Source organism: Siniperca chuatsi, linkage group LG12 (assembly GCF_020085105.1).
Source record: "Siniperca chuatsi isolate FFG_IHB_CAS linkage group LG12, ASM2008510v1, whole genome shotgun sequence".
In the NCBI taxonomy this organism is placed as follows: Eukaryota; Metazoa; Chordata; class Actinopteri; order Centrarchiformes; family Sinipercidae; genus Siniperca; species Siniperca chuatsi.
Window position 1 is genome coordinate 25,328,006 of NC_058053.1, and position 22,171 is coordinate 25,350,176.

At 41.3% G+C, this 22,171-nt stretch overlaps 3 protein-coding genes across 6 annotated transcripts; 1 reads left to right on the plus strand and 2 right to left on the minus strand.

Annotated features, from left to right (window-relative positions):
• Nucleotides 1–1,005: 1,005 nt before the first annotated feature.
• On the minus strand, nucleotides 1,006–2,430 carry LOC122885574 (trace amine-associated receptor 13c-like). Of its 2 annotated transcripts, none has more exons than XM_044216838.1 (2): nucleotides 2,247–2,430; nucleotides 1,006–1,972 (listed from the first exon to the last, which is right to left on the minus strand). In XM_044216838.1, exons 1-2 carry the CDS (start codon nucleotides 2,414–2,416, stop codon nucleotides 1,153–1,155), a joined length of 990 nt encoding a protein of 329 aa, XP_044072773.1. In that variant the 5' UTR covers nucleotides 2,417–2,430; the 3' UTR covers nucleotides 1,006–1,152. The 2 variants fall into 2 exon arrangements, with proteins under 2 accessions (XP_044072773.1, XP_044072774.1); XM_044216839.1 differs by having other exon boundaries at nucleotides 2,226–2,339.
• An 11,089-nt stretch (nucleotides 2,431–13,519) lies between these two features.
• LOC122886049 (trace amine-associated receptor 13c-like) lies at nucleotides 13,520–15,256 on the plus strand. 2 transcript variants are annotated; one of them, XM_044217917.1, is made up of 3 exons: nucleotides 13,520–13,779; nucleotides 13,969–14,089; nucleotides 14,275–14,366. In XM_044217917.1, the coding sequence occupies exons 1-3, from the start codon at nucleotides 13,607–13,609 to the stop codon at nucleotides 14,290–14,292; spliced, it is 312 nt and encodes a 103-aa protein (XP_044073852.1). In that variant the 5' UTR covers nucleotides 13,520–13,606; the 3' UTR covers nucleotides 14,293–14,366. The 2 variants fall into 2 exon arrangements, with proteins under 2 accessions (XP_044073852.1, XP_044073851.1); XM_044217916.1 differs by having other exon boundaries at nucleotides 13,525–13,779; nucleotides 13,969–15,256.
• A 4,007-nt stretch (nucleotides 15,257–19,263) lies between these two features.
• Nucleotides 19,264–21,282, minus strand: LOC122886050 (trace amine-associated receptor 13c-like). 2 transcript variants are annotated; one of them, XM_044217918.1, is made up of 2 exons: nucleotides 21,075–21,282; nucleotides 19,264–20,908 (listed from the first exon to the last, which is right to left on the minus strand). In XM_044217918.1, the coding sequence occupies exons 1-2, from the start codon at nucleotides 21,245–21,247 to the stop codon at nucleotides 20,092–20,094; spliced, it is 990 nt and encodes a 329-aa protein (XP_044073853.1). In that variant the 5' UTR covers nucleotides 21,248–21,282; the 3' UTR covers nucleotides 19,264–20,091. The 2 variants fall into 2 exon arrangements, 1 of the variants encoding a protein (XP_044073853.1); XR_006380243.1 differs by having other exon boundaries at nucleotides 20,821–20,908; nucleotides 21,006–21,202.
• Nucleotides 21,283–22,171: the final 889 nt, after the last annotated feature.

The following is a 22,171-nucleotide window of genomic DNA, read 5'->3' on the forward strand; positions in this document are numbered from 1 at the left end:
GGTGGTGCCCTGACTTTTCCTCTAGCACCACCAGCAGGTTAATAATTTTGGTTTGGAGTAAAGTGGATAAATGGTAATTTTGTGCTTTTTACATTGGCGTCCTATTTACTCCCTCCCGCTTTCCCTATTTATTTTAAATTGCACTATATTTACTGTCTGCCATTTTTTGGGTGTCAGAGTTCCGAGTGTGAATTTGATGCACTTTAGTGGCATCAAACATTACAACAATAGAATAAAAACTTAGTGTCCATGGCGTCTACAGTACTTTCTACAACTGCAGATCTCCACCTGACAATTCATAAGTGTTCAGAAATCTCACTAATCTCCTGTCCAAAAATGAAACAAAAGTTAGAATAGGCTTTGGTTTTTAAATTGAAAATAGATGTGAAAATTTCAGATCTTTAGAATGAATGTATAAAACTAATCCGATAATGAGAAATGCATTAGTGCATTTTTCCTGCTTGAGCTAATCATGGAAATACCATATACAATGAACATGAAGAACACATGCTGTTAGGCCTGAAGTTGTTTAAAATGGTGATATTATATTTGTTCCTGTTCTATTCCTGATTGTCAACGATGGAGATAGAGATAGAGAGAGATCAGAGAAAATCAGTCACATGCAGTGACCTATTTACCAATAAACATGTAATCTGGGGGAAAGCACTGGCCCAGTATTAGTTCTCTTAATGTTTCAAATTAATTTTATGTTATTGGAATACTCTTACAGTATCTTTAGCTGGTATGGAGTTAAATTATTTTCTTAAACAAAGCTGTATATATTATATATTCAATCACTATAAAACAACTGAAATGCAAATAGAATGATAATTTTTGATCTTACATTGAAGATTCTGTTTAGTGGACTGTGTGATTATTTATTTTTATCAAAGTATATTAATCACAAGCCACATGACCTGTTGAGGTTTCACACACAAATGTCAGTATGTATATACATATGTCTGTAATGAAAATTGATACCAGAATGTTTAATAGAGACCGAGATTAATATTTGAATTGTTTAATGTATGTACACATATGCAGTATACAATTAAAGAACAACAGGTTTTTACTTGATCCTAGATATTTTATTTGCCCTTTCATAAAGAACATCTTAGTTTAAAGACAAAGCTTAAACAGCCCTGTGTGTCACTATAGTATTTTAACATCACGGGAGCCAGGCTTCAGTATCTGAAGTGTCAGGATGAGTTTAATAGATCTTCTGAACCAAGGGTAGAAAAAGGCATAGATGACAGGGTTCAAACAGGATTTAAAATGTGCCAGCCAGGTGTCAAAGATTGCAGATGAAGCATCGACTGAAGTGTCTACACCGGACAGAGCAGGGTAAAAGTATGGACAGAAACAAAACAGAAACACAACTACAACAATACCAAGAGTCCTGGCTGCTTTCATCTCAGTTTTCTTCACAGTTACAGTCCCTGAACGTTGGGCTGTTAAAGCTGTAATATGAGACCGCATTGCACGAGCCTGAGACACAGCCACCAGAAATACTCTCATATACAGAACTATGATGACAGTAATGGGTATGATAAATGTGAAAACAAGGTCTACAACACCTGCAATGTAATGGATTACAACCACACACTCTCCAAAACAGGAGTTAGACCTGCCTGGTTTTTCCAGGTGGTCATTTAAAAGGAGAATCCTATAGAAAACACAACAAACACAAGAAAAACAAACACAAATTTGTGTTCTTTTCTTAGTGACTTTGTTGGGGTAATGCAGAGGGTCACAAATAGCTATATAGCGGTCAGCTGATATGAGCACCATGTTAGCTACTGAGGCAGAGGTAATGATGTAGTCTGCAACATAATAGACAGTGCACAGGCCGTCACCAAGAAACCAGCATGCTTCTAAGTAGATGATTTCAACCGGCATCAGCAGGAGGCCCACAAGAAGGTCTAAGACAGCCAGAGAGAGGATGAGGAGGTTGGTGGGGGTGTGGAGCTGCCTAGAGAGGGAGAATACAATCACTATACATCTTCCAATCATCTATCATAACAAATAATTGCATTGATTGCTTGAAATGGAGTAATGCAGCAACATGTCTAAATGGGAAATGGCAAAAAAACATTGTTATTACACACGGTAAATTAGATTGTCAAACAACCACAACATAGCTCTAGTGTCTAAGTGTGATAAAGTTTATGTACCAAATCAAAACAATTTCTTTTTATAGGTCAAGTTATTTAGAGAATTATAACATTTTAGATTATTATATCTGCCTGAAGTGGGAGATGGAGATGATGACCAGGAGGTTAAGAGCCACGGTGATCAAAGAAATGAAGGAAAGCAGAAAATAAATCAGCATGACTTCAGTGTAAGCATGTGTAGGCTTCTTGCAGGAGGAGTTTAGCTGTGGAAAACAGAGTTCAGCTCCTTCTGAGGTTTCCATCACCAAAGAGGAGAAGCTGCTGAGCTCTGGCAGCTTTCTGGCCAGAACTCTCTGTCACACAGCTCTTTTATCCCTCTCCTCCCTTTGCCTCCTCCACGCTACAGCTCCGTACTGTATACCTGCTCTCTTTTTTTTTCTGTTTTTCTCACTGTCTCTTTGAATCTCAAACCATCTTTCCGTCTACTCTTTCTAACATTTGAATAATATTCTGATAATGTTTTGAAATGTTGTGATAACAGTTTCAGCAGTTAATGCTTAAAGCAATTTTTAACAGTTTCTTGGCCACCTGGTAGGTAAATAATGGTAGGAGCTGACTCTTCGCTCTCTTAGATCTGGGTAGCCTTTTCCCTTCATAGCTGGACACGGGGGCTTCAGCCTGTGCAGCGGGCCAGGGAATGCCCAGCATGTCAGCGGTGCATTTGCATACATCTTGTAGACATCTTGTCTTTCCAGTAGCAGTGGATTTGCAACCTGGCCGGATGAAAAGACCTGGAGAGAGTCAACATCCTCTCCCTCGAAACGAAGAGCATCAAATTTCTCCACAGACCCCACTATGAGGCTCCCGGAGTCGCTATCTGCGAAGCTATCCACCATTCCTGCTGAGCCAAGCTAGGATGGTGTGCTAAACTGCGATGGAGGTTTTTAAGTGTACAACACGAGCAATGCTCGTACGAGCCCAATGAGGCTAACGCTGCCAGGGCACATTCCAGCCTGAGGCAGGCGGCAAACTGCGTGGGTGTTCTTGGCCAATATTTTACATCTGCAGATGCACACCTGTGGTGGGGGATTAACAGACACATTGGGAGGCTGGGTAGCCATAGCCAAAGGTGACTGCACTGTGTGAGGTAACCAGCAGTGTATTGCTGGGTTAATAAAATTTCTAAAGCTTTGAGCTGGGAACAACTTCAGCTTGGTGGCCAGTGTAGTTGTTAGCTTGGTTGTAGCTAGTTAGTGTAGAGGCTGATGTTTGGGCACAAACCAGTCAGTGAAAGCAACTGTCTAGCATGGTGGCTAGCTTGTTGCACTTTATAGGGACTGCTGTTTGCCAACAGTTGAGATTGGCTTTTGGTAGCTATGATGCTATAAGTAGCATCTGGTGTGCTGCTGGTGCTTTGTGACAACTGTTTGTTGACAGCTTAGCCACTTGTCAGATAGCTACATGGCAACAGCCTGAAGTCTCCAATTCTTTACACTATGGTGAAGGGACCGGTATACTACAACTAAGTTGGTTGGTGATAGCGCTCAGCAACCGAGATGTTAGCTTTCTCTGTAGACTGTTAAGCTAAACACCAAAGAGTTTTTAGAATGACATGGGCTTTGTTCAAACTGCCAGCCCAGATCCGTTTTTTGGCATATCCAGATTGTAGCCAGATTGATTTTAGAAAGTCGGGATAGCCAAAAACCACATGAAATGTGAATTTTTTCCAAATTGGATCCAAGCCGCATTTGGATTTCTACAGATGCGTCTCAGTCTGGGCGCTGTGGCCACTCAAATAGGACTTTTTAAGTGTCTTTTGCGTCACTTGCAACGCGACACACAACAACGACGTCAAATCCAGAGTGATGGAAGTGCATCAGAGCGGCTCATGGATGCTCCAAAAATACATCCATGGAGCAGCTGAGCAGAATCCATGACGTGCGCTGTCAAGTCACGGTGCAGAAGTCCTCTGTTCCTGAGTTTGTCTGGTTCAACGGAGGAGTTCTGCACTGCGACTTGACGTAGCGTAATTGTTTGGAGGGCGAGATGATGGATATCCATAGCGTACGTAGTTACTGATGCCTACGTTGTTACCACAGCAACCCATGCAGATAGGTTGGTGATGTCTGGACACACAAATTGGACCTGATCACTTTCAAATAACAATGCAGGCAGTCTGTCTTAAAGATCTGACTTGAGAAACAAATCTGATTTGCCTGTAGTCTGAACAAGCAATAATGTCCGTCCTATATGTAGGGGGAGGATGTCCCCCTTCTGGAGTCCATCGTCACAACTGCTGGCCAATTGTGGCTTGCGTAATGAAATAGGAACTTCTGAGGCCTTCGCAGGTACCTCCAGAGTTAGATGCCAAGTGAATGTTTGAACTTTCTAACTGCAAAAGTGTCTGAATGGAGACAGTTGCAGTGTGTATGTATAGGCTAGATATGCTTTTATTTATTTTGTAAAAACACTGATGAAGGCCCTGGGCTGGAACACATTGGTTAACGGGACTGTTTGGCATTTAAATTTACCTTTTAGGTTGAGAATTTTTTCTGATTAAAAGCTAAGGCTATTAAGCTGCATGTAGTGAAAGAATATCATCATTTTGAACACTATCACCAGCAGTAGCGGTTGAGTAAAAAAAAAAGCAGTAATGATCCACAATGTAACAAAATTGCAGATGTGGCTGCTGTAAACACTTTACATTCAAAAGTCCTATTAAACAAACACAATGTTTTGATCAGAGCACAAAGGCACGTCTGTCTGTAAAAAAATACAGGATATTAGCACATGCTGAGACACTTCTCTGGGAGATGGAGACAATAACCAGCAGGTTGAAAGTAATCTCAGGTAAACTTCCTCACTCCAACAGAATAGAGTCGCTAACGTTAGCCAATAAGATCGCTCTTACTTAGTTCTACTTTGTCAGCTTCAGCTGTACTTTGATTGAGTTTTATGCTGATAGAGGCATGCTAATATGTTAGTAAACCAAAAAACAAACTGATATGATTGAGCTGACTGACATACTACAGTTTAGGTGCACAAAATGTAGCTGACTTTGACAAAGTACAGCTGAGGCTGAAGCTGATAAAGTTCAACTGATGTAACAACAAAAGCTGCTGGATGGCAAACTACACAGGGTTAGATCAATAAAAGTTGAACTAAGTCTGACTATGTTGAGCTGAACTGACAAGGTAGGTCTGAGATATCTAAAAACGGCAAGGTATGATGCGATCAGCTAGAGAGAAGACATATCACTCTTTTGGATTTGTTGGAACTACAGAAACACTCTGTCCACTCTGATTGTACAGTGGTGATAGAGAGTGGAGGTTCTTCCCTCACAGACGATCTTTGGCTGTGTGCAGACACCGGCTACAGAGACCACACAAACCTGACAAGTTTAATTTTGGCCTGTTATCTACTTATTCACCTTTGTCATTTTAACCGGTGAAAGCACTGAATGTTTTGTACACTGCTATTTGCTAATGATAATTAGCATCGAAGAAGAAGAAGAAGAAGAAAATAATAATATAAACTATTTGTATAGCACCTTTCATACATGAAACGCAGCTCAAAGTGCTTTACAGTATGGCATTGAAAACAAAAAACAAAAGATAAAAATGAAATAAAAATTCTTTACAGTATGTGTAAACAAAACCTAATTTTATAGGTTACTTTAGAAACAGTTCAAATACCAGCATCAGAGGACCTAAGAGCTCCTGTTGGTTGATATGTAGTTAATGTCTAAAATATAAAAAAAGGTGCTATATCATTAAGAGCTTTGTATATGAGAAAAATGACTTTAAAATCAATTCTAAAAGAAATGGGCAGCAAGTGCATGGTTACTAAAACAGGAGTAATGTGCTCTCTTTTCATAGTCTTTGTTAAAAGTCTGGCGACCAAGTTCTGAATTAGCTGAAGTTTCCCAATCATCTTTTTTGGTAGGCCAGCGCAGAGTGCATTACAATAATCCGACGTGCTAATAATGAAGGCATGATTCAACTTCTCTGCATCTTGCTTTCCTAACGAACGGCCTTACTTTGGCAACATTTCTCAGGTGAAAGAAAGGAGAGCCACGCTGCAACACTAGCAGGATGAAGTGGACAAAACAAAGTAGTACAGTAAAGAAAGGATCCAATTTTGATCAACTTTATTTTAGCCAATATCGATCCATTAAAATATATCCGGATCTGCCCCCATACAGATCCTTAGGACTGGCTCAGGACATCTCTAATTACAACATGTATCTCGTGTCACATCATGTCCTGGTTAATCAGGAACTACTTTCTACTGAAGAAAAAGTGTCTACTATAACTGCTAAGAGTGAGGTCTGTCCACAATGCTTAGAAAACTGTTCACAGCAAATTCTGTGCATTATCCAGAAAGACAGTGCCAAAAACAAAATGGGATGCACTAGGCTGACATCTCAAAACCTCTGCAAATCAAACCAAAACTATTTGAATGACTAGATACCATTAGTGGTAAATGAGAAATATGTTTTGTTGTGATTTGGGTGAACTGACCTGTGAAGCAATGATTGCATCATGTGGTGATGTGTCGAGGTTGCATCACAAACATCTCCACTGAAAATATGTTTACCTTGATAAGTCATTTGTTTCTTAAGCAATGATTGCATCATGTTTTGATGCAAGGAACTTGCATCATGTTGTGTTGTTCAAGTTTTTTTCTTACCTTTGATGTCATCATTTGACACTAATGAAAGCAGGTGTGAAAACTCACGGTAAAGCCACAGCGGTATACAGCCATTAGCAGCATCTAATGGGCTACACTCAGAGTTGTTTAGTGTCCAGAGGCAAATTAAATGCAAAACATTTCACTCGCCCAGCACACGTTAAGTATAATAATAGCTTGCATTTTCATAATGCCTTTCAAGGGACCCAAGGGCGCTTTATACACATGGAGGCAGACAAAACAAGTAACACAATAACAGAAAATAATAGCAATATTTGCCAGGGATTAACAGAATTAACTAAGTGGGCCTTGGGGAATCGGTAGGTTTTCAGGAGTTTTTTGAAAGTGTCCATAGATGCAGCGTTGCAGATCTTTGCCAGGACAGGACTCCATTGCAATAATCCAGTAAATGCAGTAATCTATGCTACATTTGATTCTATAATTGAGATATCGTCAATACGTCAAGTTCTCATTGACTTTTTCTAATTTTAAATAACTAATATGAATACAATAGAATTGTCAAATTCTTGATAAGTAGGTGAAACAAAGTATCTTTTTAGGAGTATTTGCCAGCAATCAACTTCCTAAAACAATTAATTTTCTGGCTTCCTTAATAGAAATTGAGAGTCTATGCAACACGCTTTAAAAACAACTTTAATGATTTAAAGATTAGTTCCATCCTGAAGGCCAGTGACTGTCGGGCACATTGTGAGCAGCAGTCACATTTCTTATCAAGTCATACACATGCAAACCTTTCTTAATATTGGCATTAAACACAAATTCTCCTTTAGTCCATGAAGTAATGTTCTTTGAGGCTTGCTGTTTTTTTGGAATGTTTTTTTAAAGTATCCTCAGTCTTTTTTCTTGACCATCCATGTTGGCCTGTTCTGAACCATGAACAGTCTCATCGACTGGGATAGACAAAGTTAGTGTATTCTGATCCCGTTCTCCCGGCTTTACCATTATGAGAAATCTCTGCAAGCCGATGGAATATCTTTTCATGAATCTTCAGTTTTCTGCTCTGCCTCTGTTTAAACATAAAAAACAACCAGATACCTACACAAGTTTAATATATTGACCAGTATGTCATTTAACAATTTATAATGTACATATTTCAATACGGAATACTGACCCAAGTCCTGAGTATCATTTCACAATCAGTGTCTCGACTTTCTAATGCCTGTTGTTCAATAGGCCTTGTCACATGCCCTTTGTTACTGTTTACAGACAGGCGGGGGACACCGAGGGTGACAGGAATGAACTTTATTTTGTGACAGACAGGAGTGGAGAGGGTTAGGATAGGGGAACTGAGTGTAGGGAAGTAACTGGAGGTAAGAGAGAGAGAGGAGACCGGAGACACACTGGAAATGGGGGAAAGCACTCAAAACTAGCACAAAGAGAACTTGTGTTATAGGGCAAGCAGAGTCCTAGACGCAAACGAGGTCAGATACTGAATGAGGTGAGTGGTGTGTTTATATACTGGCTGTGATTGGGGCTAATTGAGAGCAGGAGTGTAAATGGGAGCAGGTGTGGGTGATTACAGGCTGGTGAGACCATGATAGGCTGTGACACCCTTTAGGTGTGACTTTGAATGCTCTCCCTCAGCTCCACGTCCTGCATGTGCAAATCACCCATAGACTGAAAGACACATTGTTCTGGTTCATGTCAGTGCCCAAGTTCTGAATCTTATTTATATTTTGGAAAAGATGAAATACAGAGTATGGCTTGCAGAAGTACTGCATAGATCTAAAGATTAAAAGGCCCTTTAGCCAGCTGGGTACTTTATAAAAAAAAAAAACTTTGTCCTTCACCCTCCGCGGGTGGTCTCGTCCTTCGAGCTCGGGTCCTCTACCAGAGGCCTGGGAGCTTGAGGGTTCTGCGCAGTATCTTTGCTGTTCCCAGTACTGCACTCTTCTGGACCGAGATGTCTGGTGTTCTTCCAGGGATCTGCTGTAGCCACTCCTCCAGTTTGGGGGTCACTGCCCCGAGTGCTCCGATGACCACGGGTACCACTGTTGCCTTCACCTTCCAGGCCTTCTCCAGCTCTTCTCTGAGCCCTTGGTACTTCTCTAATTTCTCATGTTCCTTTTTCCTGATGTTGCCATCACTTGGTATTGCCACGTCAACCACAACGGCTTTCCTCTGCTGTTTGTCAACCACCACGATGTCAGGCTGGTTCGCCATTACCATTCTGTCAGTCTGGATCTGGAAGTCCCACAGGATCTTGGCTCGATCATTCTCTACCACCTTTGGAGGTGTTTCCCACTTTGACCTCGGGGTTTCCAGTCCATACTCAGTGCAGATGTTCCTGTACACTATGCCAGCTACTTGGTTATGGCGCTCCATGTATGCTTTTCCTGCCAGCATCTTACACCCTGCAGTTATGTGCTGGATTGTCTCAGGGGCCTCTTTGCACAGCCTACACCTTGAGTCTTGTCTGGTGTGGTAGATCTGGGCCTCTATTGCTCTGGTGCTCAGGGCCTGCTCCTGTGCAGCCATGATGAGTGCCTCTGTGCTGTCCTTCAATCCAGCCCGCTCTAGCCATTGGTTGGACTTCTTGATATCAGCCACTTCAGTTATGTTCCGGTGGTACATCCCATGTAGGGGTTTGTCCTCCCATGATGATCCTTCCTCCAACACGTCTTCCTCTGTTCCCCATTGCCTGAGACATTCCCTGAGCATGTCATCTGTTGGGGCCTTATCTTGGATGTACTTGTGGATCGTGGATGTTTCATCCTGGATAGTGGCTCTCACACTCACTAGTCCACGGCCGCCTTCCTTACGGCTAGCGTACAGTCTCAGGGTGCTGGATTTGGGATGGAACCCTCCATGCATGGTGAGGAGCTTTCGCGTCTTAACGTCTGTGGTCTGTATCTCCTCCTTTGGCCACCTTATTATTCCCGCAGGGTATCTGATCACTGGCAGGGCGTAGCTGTTTATTGCCTGGGCCTTGTTCTTGCCATTGAGCTGACTTCTTAGGACTTGCCTTACTCGTTGGAGGTATTTGGCCGTTGCCGTCTTCCTTGTTGCCTCTTCGAGGTTGCCATTTGCCTGTGGTATTCCAAGGTACTTGTAACCATCCTCAATGTCTGCTATTGTTCCTTCTGGGAGTGAGACCCCTTCTGTGTGGACTGCACTTCTCAAGCCCGAATGACATCCCAATGTCAGAGCTGTAGATCCTGGTGGTGTGGATCAGTGAGTCGATGTCCCGCTCGCTCTTAGCGTATAGCTTGATGTCATCCATGTAGAGGAGGTGACTGATGGTGGCCCCGTTCCTGAGTCGGTATCCATAGCCAGTCTTGTTGATTATTTGGCTGAGGGGTTCAGTCCTATGCAGAACAGCAGTGGGGACAGAGCATCTCCTTGGTATATGCCACATTTGATGGATACTTGTGCAAGTGGCTTGCCATTGGCCTCAAGGGTGGTTTTCCACAGCCTCATCGAGTTCGCAATGAAGTCTCTTAGAGTCCTGTTGATGTTGTACATCTCTAAGCATTCAGTGATCCATGTGTGCGGCATTGAGTCATATGCTTTCTTGTAATCAATCCAGGCAGTGCACAGGTTGGTGTGTCGGGCTCTGCAGTCTTGGGTGACTGTTCTGTCAACCAGGAGTTGGTGTTTGGCTCCTCTGGTTCCTCTGCCAATGCCCTTCTGTGCTTTGCTCATGTATTGATCCATGTGTCCACTTATCTTAGCCGCGATGATGCCTGACATGAGCTTCCATGTTGTGGAGAGACAGGTTATTGGCCGATAGTTGGATGGGACTGTACCCTTTGCGGGATCCTTCAGGATCAGGATTGTGCGCCCTTCGGTAAGCCATTCAGGGTGCGTCCCATCTCTTAGCAGCTGGTTCATTTGTGCTGCTAGGCGCTCATGGAGTGCAGTGAGCTTCTTTAGCCAGTAGGTGTGGATCCTGTCAGGGCCCGGTGCTGTCCAGTTCTTCATACCTGAGACTTTTTCTTGGATGTCTGCCGCTGTGATGGTGACTGGATTCTGTTCAGGGAGGTTGCTGTGGTCCTTTCTCAGGGCGGCCAGCCACTGTGCATCGCTGTTGTGTGATGCCTCCCTTTCCCATATACTTTTCCAGTACTGTTCCGTTTCCAGCCTTGGTGGGTCTGCTCTGCTGTTATTACCCTGCCATTGAGCGTACACTTTCGCAGGTTGAGTTGTGAACAGCCGGTTTATTCTTCTGGCTTCATTATCTCTCGTGTATCTTTTTAGGCGGCTAGCCAAGGCTTGGAGTCTTTGTTTGGCAGTTTCGAGTGCTTCAGGTATGGGCATCTGGTTGTACTTCTTGGGTACTTGCTTTCTCATTGCACCTCTCTCAGCCACTGTCAGTTGGCTCACTTCTCTCCGGGCCTCCTTGATTTTTGCCTCCAACCTTCGTTTCCATGGTGGGTATTGTCTCTCATGGCTCCCATGGTTGCTCTTGTAGCCAAGCATCTCTAGGCTCACTGCTGCTGAGGCATATATCAGCTCATTGGTTTCAGTGATGGTTGTGGTAGGGATCGCTCTCAATGCTGCATTCACATCTTCTAGGAGACTTTCTGATGGTACTTCACTTAGCCGTTGTAGTTGGCGTCGGGGTTGCCTTGTATTCATCCCATTTGATATATATCTTGAACTTCTCGCTGTCTACTGGCTGTGTCCCAGATTACTTTAAAACTGTTTGTGTTCAACCAGTCCAAAAAAAAAAGCAACCTGGGATTGATCCTACCCTCCTGGATAATTATCGTCCGATCTCTAAACTTTATTTCCAAGGTTCTCAAAAAAATTCTTTCTAAGCAGCTTCTTGTTGCTGTGGAAAATAATAGTACCTTTTGAAAAGTTTCAATCTGGTTTTCGTCAGTACCACAGCACTGAGACAGCCCTTCTCAAAGTCACTAATGACCTTTTAATGAATGCCAACGCAGGCATGCGTTCAATTCTTGTGCTGCTGGACTTAAGTCCTTCGACACTATTGATCATGGCATTCTTTTAGATAGACTGAGTGGGCATATCTGGCACTGCACTAGACTGGTTCTCATCTTATTTGTCCAATAGGAAGTTCTGTGTCGCTATTAATAAACATCCTTGTCATCCTTTTCTCATATCAATTATGGTGTGCCTCAAAGTTCAATTCTGGGACCAATACTGGTCTCCTTTATATCTGCTCCCCTTGGGTGAAGTCATCCATAGACATGGGATTTCTTTTCATTGTTATGCAGATGACACACAGTTGTACCTCCCTGTCAAGCCCCACTGACCTTAGTATGCTGAGTTCTCTGCAAGACTGCCTGTCTGGAAAAACTGGATGTCGATAAATTTTCTTCAACTCAAATAAAACAAAAATCCTTGTCATTGGGCCCCAACATATCAATAAACAACTACTGCCATCCACTGGCCTGTCATAGCATATCAAGCCTGTTGCAAAAAATCTTGGTGTCCTGTTTGATAGCAATTTGTTTTGAGCAACATATCACTAAGCTTGTCCAATCATATTTTTATCAGCTCAGAAATATTGAAAAAATATGATCACAATTTTGGTGATGCATGCTTTTATCTCCTCATGCCTTCATTATTGTAGGTTGCTAGGCTTTTAATCAGGACCAAGAGGTATGATCATATCACACCCGTTTTAACCTCTTAACACTGGCTCCCTGTTGTTGTTGTCAGTGTTTTACGATTGATTTTAAGATCTTATTGATTACTTTTAAGGCTCTTCATGACCTGGCTCCAGATTATATTTTAGACCTTTTAATCCCTTGTGAACCTTTACGTGGTTTTAGATATTTGGGCAGGGGTCTCCTTTCTCTTCCTGAGTCCAAGATGAAAACTAAGATGGACACAACTCCCCAGAGGGTCCCGAGGCTCTGCAACAACCTGCCCGAAGAAATTAGGTTGTCTGAGTCAGTGTCCCCTTCTTCTCAAATCGCATTTTCATCGGAAAGCAGAGTCTGCTATTATCTGAGCTGTATGTTTTATTTGAATGTTTTTTTTAATTATTCTTTCTTTGTTTTTGCCCTTCATATATTTTATCATTCACTGTGGTATTTTATTCCTCTCTCTGTGAAGCACTTTGTAAGTGCTCTATAAATAAAGTTTATTATTATTATTGGGCAGAGTTGACACTGAACATGAGGATCAAGGCTGAAGGCTAATTGACTTCGGGGCAGTTGTTCCGGGTAAACTTTCATTCATAAAACTGTGTTAACATAAACAGTGCTTTAATTTTGTATTTCAGTTTACCTTTAACCATTTCTCTCTCCTAGTAACCAATTTAGTTACTAGGGGAATGAAGTGGCGCAACTTACATCCAACTCTGAAACAGAAGGTAAGGCCCAAACCACCATCCTCAATGACACACAACAGAACATGGAACCTATCAAGTTAAAGCCCTTTATTGCAAGAAGTTTGAACATATCCATATATCATGAGTTTATCCACATTCATGGCATAATAGTTACCAGAAACTTTACTGCCCCCACCTTCATGTCCTGGTCATGGCTGTCCTAAAAAAGACAGCTGTGGTAGTGTTGTGCTTTGGTGTTCCCCAATCCAGAGCAATGTGGAAATTGTCTTTGGAGACAGAAAGGAGAATAAGGGAAGGGAAGATGAAATAGTGGGAAAAGACTGAAGACAAATGGAAAAGTGATTAAAGAAGGGAGAAGTAACAGTTACTGCTACTGAAAAAAAATTCACCAGAGGGAGAGAGGGAGGAGGGATGTGGAGGAAGAAAATAGATAAATTATTTGTATGACAGAGGGCTTCAGGCAGAAATCTGACAGAGCTTAGCAGCTTCTCATCTCCTCCTGTTTCTGATGATGAAAACCCTTGAAGATGAACTCTGCTTTCCACAACTTATCAACTCCTCCTGCAAGAAGAACGTGCATCCTTACTCTGTATCCATGGTCACTTACATTATACTGTTCTCCATCTCTCTGCTCACTGTGATTCTCAACCTGCTGGTCATCATCTCCATCTCACACTACAAGTAAGTAGACAAATATTTTATCAATTTATAAAAGTGGTAGCTGTGGAGAAATAAATGCCAGATATCAGACTGTGAAGGAAAAATTTCTTGTTTCTAAATAATGTTTTTGTGTTTCAGACATCGCTATCTGCTGAAATGATAATTGATACTACAAATAATTATAAGTATGTTGTTTTCTTATTTTTCCAGGCAGCTCCACAGCCCCACCAACCTCCTCCTCCTTTCTCTGGCTGTCTCAGATTTCTTCGTGGGTTTCCTCATGTTCTTCCACATTGTCCTCATAGATGGCTGCTGGTTCCTCGGCGACCTCGTGTGTATTCTGTATTATGTTTTTTACTATATTATTACCTCTGCCTCAATAGGAACCATGGTGCTTATATCGGTTGATCGCTATGTGGCTATTTGTGACCCTCTACATTACTCCAGCAAAGTCACTCATAAAAGAGTTAAGATCTGTAATTTTCTGTGTTGGATGGGTTCTGCTCTCTTTCACAGTGTGCTGCTGAAGGATAACCTGGAACAACCAGGCAGGTATAATTCCTGCTATGGAGAGTGTGTGGTGGTTATTCATTATATTTCGGGACTTGCAGATCTTTTTGTGTCCTTTATTGGTCCTGTCACTGTCCTCATAGTTCTGTACATGAGAGTGTTAGTGGTGGCTGTGTCTCAGGCTCGTGCCATGCGGTCTCATATTGCAGCTGTCACTCTCCAGGGTTCAGTGAAAGCAACTGCTAAAAAATCTGAGATAAAAGCAGCTGGGACTCTCGGTGTTGTTATTGTCGTGTTTCTAATATGTACCTGCCCGTTTTTTTGTGTTGCCCTTACAGGCCAGGACACATTCCTTAGTGTTTCATCTGCTGCCATTGTACTATTTCTGTTCTATTTAAATTCCTTTCTAAACCCTATGATCTATGCTTTTTTCTACCCATGGTTCAGAAAATCTATTAAACTCATTGTTACACTTAAGATACTACAGGCTGACTCCTGTGAAACCAACATACTGTAGAAAAAGTGTGACAAATAAAGAAATGCTGTTGCCATTTTTGAGGCCAACATACTATATAGCAATTTTGTTAGGTAACTGAAATGTGACATTTTCTATGAAGAGAAATAATTTCTTCATGTGGTTGAGTTAGTGAAATACAAAATGTATGTGTATATGTGAGAAAACTAAAAAAAGATACCTTTCATGTTTTGATTCGGTCTCCGTGAGCCTGTTCATTGTCAGATTTCCATAATTTCTATCCCTCCGTTGTTTATTTTCACCAGTGAAATATACGTCAATATTATGTGCATTGGAGTGATACTTACTAGCACCATTAATGTGACGCTGCTTCATCTAAGCTGTAAATTAAACTTTACATGTGTATTTTTTTCCAAAACAATGACAGACACTATCAGTTAGTCTTTTCTGTCTGAAAAAAATGTAAACAGTGTAGCTACTAATAGCACTGGTTAGTCATACTGTAAATGAATAAGGATCTTAAAAATGGCTTATTATATTACAAAAGGATGGTAAATGGTAATGTTCATTAACTTTGATACGGAAGTATTACATTTTAAAGCTGTGTTTGCCTCAGGTACCAGTCAGGTACCAACTGTTAAAGCAGACAGTAACAAATGTTCAATAATAATAATAGTAAGAAGAAGACAAAGAAGAAGAAGAAAAATATTTTATTTTATAGCATTAAAATATTTTTAACAGAGTTACAAAGTGCTTTAGAAATAAAAGATGCACACTGTAAGGTCATTGAAACAATAAAAAGCAGAGCAGAGGCAATAATTCTGTAGTAGTCTACACAAGCAATGTAAAACTGTATATTAAAAACAGAATTTTAATTAAGGTTATATGAAAGCCTTTTTATAAAAACAGGTTTTCAAAAGGAACTGAAATGATGTTATTGAGCTGACTGATCTAAGATTCTTAAAGTAAGTCAACTATGCCAGAGCATTTATGGGGGTCATGAGCTCAGCAAAGTAATCAGGTGCCAGATGGTGAAACGATATCAATATCTTAGGTTCACTAAATTAAATAAGGACTTAACAAGAGACATTAATCACACACTGTGTAGTGTACTGATGATATGTAATGAATACATAATTTTATTAACATTTTCATATTTATTATCATCCATATATTTATTAACATGGATTTTTAATTTCTGATATTCTTAGGAAATAGACACAAGATATAGACACAAACAAGAGATTTCTGCTTTGTTCACATTGTTTATATTTTTGCATAACCAATTAAAACCTAGATGCCTAGACATTATTTCACCCTCAAATAATCTGGGTTCATTAATTATATTTAAAATCTCATATATCCTCTAGTACACTGTAGCACGCAAAATGAAAGCTTAAAAAGTGTTCACCCATAATAATCAAGGTAACAGTATCAGATGTAATGTTGTATATTATTCAAATAGATACAATCTGAAATAAGAATACATTTTAACTAAACATAGTTAGAAGTCCTGCAAAACTCCTGTAAATAAAATTGTTTTTAATTTTTAATTTTTTATTTTAAAGAGACCAAATATGTTGAAGATTTATTAACCAAAAAAGTCAGGGCATCAGCAACAATAACGTCAGGAGGATGTGAAAAGTAACTCATATGACACCTCGTCCATATGCTTGTAACAAATCAGCAGCACCAATATTACAGGCATCAGCCCACAGCTGGGAGGTCTCACCTCACCAAGGAGCAGCAAGCACAGGTGACGAAAACAACTAGATTAACAGGAATTATCCTGATGCTCAGGAGACCAAATAGGCCTATTTCCACAGGAGACATTTTGACATGTTATAGTAGGAAAAGCACATGTGTAAATTAAATTAGTGAGGGCTGAATTCCATTCGGTTGCTTCAGTTTCAGGTTCCTGGTTTTGTATGCTGGTTCACAGTCACACTATCATGGCTTACAGGGACATTTGAATAGACCAGAGCCCTTGTTAATGTTATTAATAACACCTGTGATTTTGTCCAAATGTCTGTTGTGAAAAAAGCAATATCTATTCAGCGTTGCCACTTCACAGGAAAAAATACAGTAATAATAATATTTTGCCATTCCATACAGCCACAAAACAACTTTTTAGTAGATGGAGTTAGATATGCCTGAATGTTTCAGATATTTGCAGCAACTCGCTGCAACTGTCTCACCTTGCTCTACCACTTTTGCTCAGGTATCAATGGTGGCTCTACCCAGTAGAACCTTTTCACAGCAGACATTCTGACACATCATAGCAGGAAAATCACAGGTGTAATTAATAAGAGTAACGATGGCTGCATTCCACTCAGGGGAGCCAGTTGGTATTGAACACACACACACACACCCAGTGACGAATACAGGACAGACAAGGAACACAGGGAGAGGAGAGCACACTAGAGCACACAAGGATAAGGAGACAGATGTGGCTAACTATGACAGTCCCACTCACATCTAGCCACTCCCTTCTGCGCTGCCTGACCTTCCCCGCCCACTCTCTCACCTATTGTCTATTAACTGATGTTAAACTCTGAAAAAGGTTATTGGCCTCAAACACCACCAAGACACATTATCTAAAGATATAGTTGCTCTAGATGGCATTGCCCTGGCCTCCTGGTCCACCGTAAGGAACCGGAGTTATCTTTGATCAGGATTTATCCTTTAACTCCCACATAAAACAAACTTCAAGGACTGCCTTCTTTCACCTATATAATAGCAAAAAATCAGGCACATCCTGTCTCAAAATGATACTAGTCCATGCATTTGTTACTTCTAGACTGGACTATTGCAATTCCTTATTATCAGGCTGCCCGAATAAGTCCCTTAAGACTCTTCAGTTGATCCAGCTGTGGCATGTGTACTGACAAGAATCCAGAATATAATTTAAAATCCTCACCTACAAAGCTCTTAATAGTCAGGTACCATTGTATCTTAAAGAGCTCATAGTACCTTATTGCCCCATGCACTCCCAGAATGCAGGGTTACTTGTGGTTCTTAGAGTCTCCAAAAGTAGAATGGGAGCCAGAGCCTTCAGTTATCAAGCTCCTCTCCTGTGGAATCAGGTCCCAGTTTGGGTTCGGGAGGCAGACACCATCTCCACATTTAAGAGTAGACTTAAGACTTTCCTCTTCGATAAAGCTTATAGTTAGGGCTGGCTTGGGTGAGGCCTGAACCATCACTTAGTTATGCTGCTATAGGCCTAGACTGCCAGGAGACTTCCCATGATACACCTCTTTCCTCTCTCCTCCTCTCCATCTCCATCTGTATGCATTTTTTTCACATTACTGCATGTTACTAATGCTACATCTTCCCTCTCCCGTAGTTTTGTGCTTTCTCGTCTCTCTCCTCTCTCCTGTCGCTTTCAGCAGGTATTTCTAGCTCTGGAGCTGCAGAGACTGGGTCTGTGGTTGTGGGCCACCTACTGCCCCCGTGTTCCTGCTTGACAACTGTTACTACAGTTGTTGTTAGTGGCTCTGTTACTATTATTGTCATTATTATTGTCCACTGACGCTCCCCCTGCATATCAATACAGAATCTGTAGGCAAGGAACAAGATTTTGGTATCAGAAGCGTTCTGGTTTCTATTTGTAGTCCGTTTGTAGTCTGAGTATATTGACCAATCACATTTGAGAGGGCTTTGGTTGCATGCAGGTAAAGAGTCCACGTGGAGAGGAAAAGAAGTGGAATGCATTGCCGAAATGTAATCTCGGAACCCATCAGCTATCGTCTGACGACGATTTAGTTTTTTATCAATCTCGGAACCCTAGAGGTCAGCTTTTTATTAGCTTTTTAAAAATGTATCAGCATTAAACGGGTTCAAAGATTGCTAATCGGACTGTAAACAATGACCGGCACACATAAGAGGCCCAGATATCCGTTATTTGTTATCCTTTATCCCCTGGCTACTCCGGAAGCCCCAAAACATTGGCTGTTTCCCCCAGAGGCTAAATCGTTGTCGGACGATAGCCTATGGGTTTTGAGGTTGGACACTGGGTGATGGTAGAAATCTACCTTTAAACAAACACACTAAAACGTTGTCAAATATGAACAGTAACAACATATACTTTGTTGTAAGTTCATAGATGTGTGAGAGAAGCCCTGCTCACTGAATCATGTAGAGTAAAAGAGTGAATCTGATCTAAAATGAGAGAAATGTACCTCAGCATAATACTGTGTGGAATGTTTAGTCCGAATAGTTCATGGCAGGATGTAATTAATGTATTATTAGGGTTGGGAAACATTCCAAATCAGAACCGAATCCAAAATGCCAAGAACCGGGTAAAAAGTTTAATTTTGGTTCTGCTTATCAGTGCAGCGATATCCCTTTATTATTGGCTATTATTTAACAAAGGCTACTAATGTGCAAGGATGTGGCCATCTGCCAGGACCTGTCTATGACATGCATCAACCAGTGTGTCGATTTGTTTAGATACGAGCATGCATGGCTAACGTCACAACAGTAGTGAAAGATGATCAAAGAATGCTCAAAATTGTGGCTTCACTTTATTAAAGCGAGAAGTGAGATTTTGACCAGAAGGTCATCAGCTCAATCCCCGGACCGGAAGGATAAATCTGAGTGGGGAAAGTGAAAAAGCAGTGCTTGACCCTTCCTCATCACCACCACTGAGGTGCCCCTGAGCAAGGCCCTTAACCTCAACCGCTGCTCAGTGTCCAGCAGACTGTGGTTGTTCTAGGCAGCTTCCAGGCGTGAATGTGTGTAACATAACAAAACTTCCCTGAATACCATAAAACTTCTATTAATAGCCCGGGCTTTTAGTTGCTTCAATCACTGAACTCAACTCAACTGCCTATATTTGGGACAGGCATTTATATGGGACAAGCCTTTAAAAACTCTTGTTCAGCAAAGATGGGAAATACTATCAAATTGTTTATTTAAACCAGTATGAACATTACCTGTATTGAATTCCCACAAGGTGGCAGTATTAGCCAGAGGTAAATGAGGGAAAATGGACAGGCATTAGGCAGGACGACTCTGAAGGGCCTGAGGTCCTTTACCACTGCTCACGCATAGCCTGCACACAGCCAGCACAAAAAGAAGTCACTGTCCTGATACTTACAGACTGCACAGTAAATCTTAGAGGTGGTGTTTTGTCCAAAATAAATGAAAATGAACAAACCATAAGTAGCTTCACTGTTGCAGTGAAAATTAAAACAGTCATTCTTGGAGAATATTATATTATAACATACACAATGTAAAGACACATGCAGTATATGATCTGTATTATTCCATTATTCATCACCATGGCCAAGTACATTTTTCTGTTCATGCTGAGGGTCTAATTTCAGGCACAATGCAGAGACTCTCTACAGTATGCTGGCCTCACAGGAGTCAGGCTGCAGTATCTTAAGTGTAACAATGAGCTTAACTGTTTTTCTAAACCAGGGATAAAAAAGGGCATAGATCACAGGGTTTAGACAGGAATTAAAATAGAACAAACATATTACAAAGGCAGCAGATGAAGCATTGAGCAAGTTATCTTGGCCTGTAAGAGCGACACAATAATATGGACAGAGACATATTAGAAACAAAACAACAACAACACCAAGAGTCCTGGCTGCTTTCATTTCAGATTTTTTAGGAGTTACTTTCACTGATTGCTGGAGTGTGACAGCTGCAATATGAGACCGCATGGCACGAGCCTGAGATACAGCCACCACGAATACTCTCATATACAGAACAACAATAACAGTAATGGGAACAATGAAGGAAAAAATAACATCTGCAATTCCAGCAATGTAGTTAATGAAAAATATACACTCTCCAAAGCAGGAGTTATATCTGCCTGGTTGTTTCAGGATATCCTTCAGAATCAGACTTTGAAAGATTACAGAACATATCCAACACAGAGAAACACAGACTTGAGCTCTTTTTTGTGTGATTTCGGTGGAGTAATGCAGAGGATGACAAATAGCCACATAGCGGTCAACAGATATAATCACCATGGTTCCTACTGAGGCAGAGGTAATAATGTATGCTATATACTGATACAGAGCACACATGAAGTCACCGAGAAACCAGCAGCCGTCTATGAGCATAATTTGACAGACCATGAGGAGGCCCACGAAGAAATCTGAGACAGCCAGAGAGAGGAGGAGGAGGTTGGTGGGGGTGTGGAGCTGCCTGAGGAGGAAGACCAGCAATAAATGTATCATAATTTATAGGATCAATAGAGTAAGCACTGAAATACAATGTTTGGAAAAATGACTATTTTCCTCACAGTTTAAGAGCAGGCGATACTTTATATTACTATCTACCATTTTCAGAAATTAATGAAATATTTGGCTACTTGAAGTGGGAGATAGAGATGATGACCAGCAGGTTAAGAGCTGCAGTGAGCAGAGAGATGGAGGACAGCAGAACGTAAATCAGCATGGCCTCAAAGTGAGGACGCACTGGCTTCCTGCAGGAGGTGTTGAGGAGTTGTGGAAAGCAGAGTTCAGTTCCCTCTAAGGTCTCCATAACTGGAGCGAGGAACTCTGCTGAACTCTGGCAGCTTTTTGACCAAAGCTTTCTGTCATACAACTGATTTATCTCTATCCTCCCTGCCCGCCCCTCCTTCCTCGCCTGCTGCTGTTTTTCTCTCCGCAGAGACTGAAGTTCTATGACTAATGTGCTCATCTTCCTCAGTGTTGGGGATAACTGTGCTCTGTGTTTATGTCCACATTTGGCCGTCCACCAGATGTCCAGGGTCGAAGCTGGCTAAGCTGAAGTCATAAATAATGCTCGCCGTGGGAGTACAGTCTTCCCTTATCTTTAGGTTTTACACACAGATTATCCCAGCACATGACTTCTCTGTTTCAGTTTCAGTGAGCCTGGGAAAAGTTATGGGGCTATTTGGAGTTAGCTGTCCATTTAGTTTTAAGGCTGCTAGTTTCAAACCCTGCTGCCAGAGCGTGTGTTTTTTTCTATGCATGCTAGCTATCAAGCCAAAATGCAGAATTGAGGGAAATACACAAAAGTGTACCAGAAACCGTGGGAAACCGAGTAGATTGTGTCTGTTTGAGGAGACAAAACAAAATCCCACAGGGAGTACTGCAATGTCCCAATCACAGACCACCTGAATGCACTAAAGATCCATGCCAAAACTGTTAAACACTGAACATGCTTTGCACCTAACACAGAGATGCAAGCATTAACCATTGCTGCCCTGTGAGATAATGAAATAAAAGATGACCAAAAAAGAAGGATTGCCACATATGTGTCATGCCACACAGTGGGGTAATTGGGCCAGACTTTACAGCAGTTTAGGGCTTTTAAAATGCATTGCACTAAATACACAGCAGTGAGCAACTCTGTTTTAGCACCACACTTCAAATGTGAGCTTCTCAAAGATATTGCAGATTTCCCCTTATTCTTTGTACTTGGATGAATCCATGGATGAAT

Excerpts from the sequence above, each read along its gene's own strand:
- LOC122886049 (XM_044217916.1), top strand. The coding sequence starts at position 13,607 with ATGATGAAAACCCTTGAAGATGAACTCTGCTTTCCACAACTTATCAAC. Across the intron at positions 13,780-13,968 it reads ATCTCCATCTCACACTACAA|GCAGCTCCACAGCCCCACCA; the intron begins GTAAGTAGACAA and ends TTATTTTTCCAG.
- LOC122885574 (XM_044216838.1), bottom strand. The coding sequence starts at position 2,416 with ATGGAAACCTCAGAAGGAGCTGAACTCTGTTTTCCACAGCTAAACTCC. Across the intron at positions 1,973-2,246 it reads ATCTCCATCTCCCACTTCAG|GCAGCTCCACACCCCCACCA; the intron begins GCAGATATAATA and ends CTCCCTCTCTAG.
- LOC122886050 (XM_044217918.1), bottom strand. The coding sequence starts at position 21,247 with ATGGAGACCTTAGAGGGAACTGAACTCTGCTTTCCACAACTCCTCAAC. Across the intron at positions 20,909-21,074 it reads ATCTCTATCTCCCACTTCAA|GCAGCTCCACACCCCCACCA; the intron begins GTAGCCAAATAT and ends CTTCCTCCTCAG.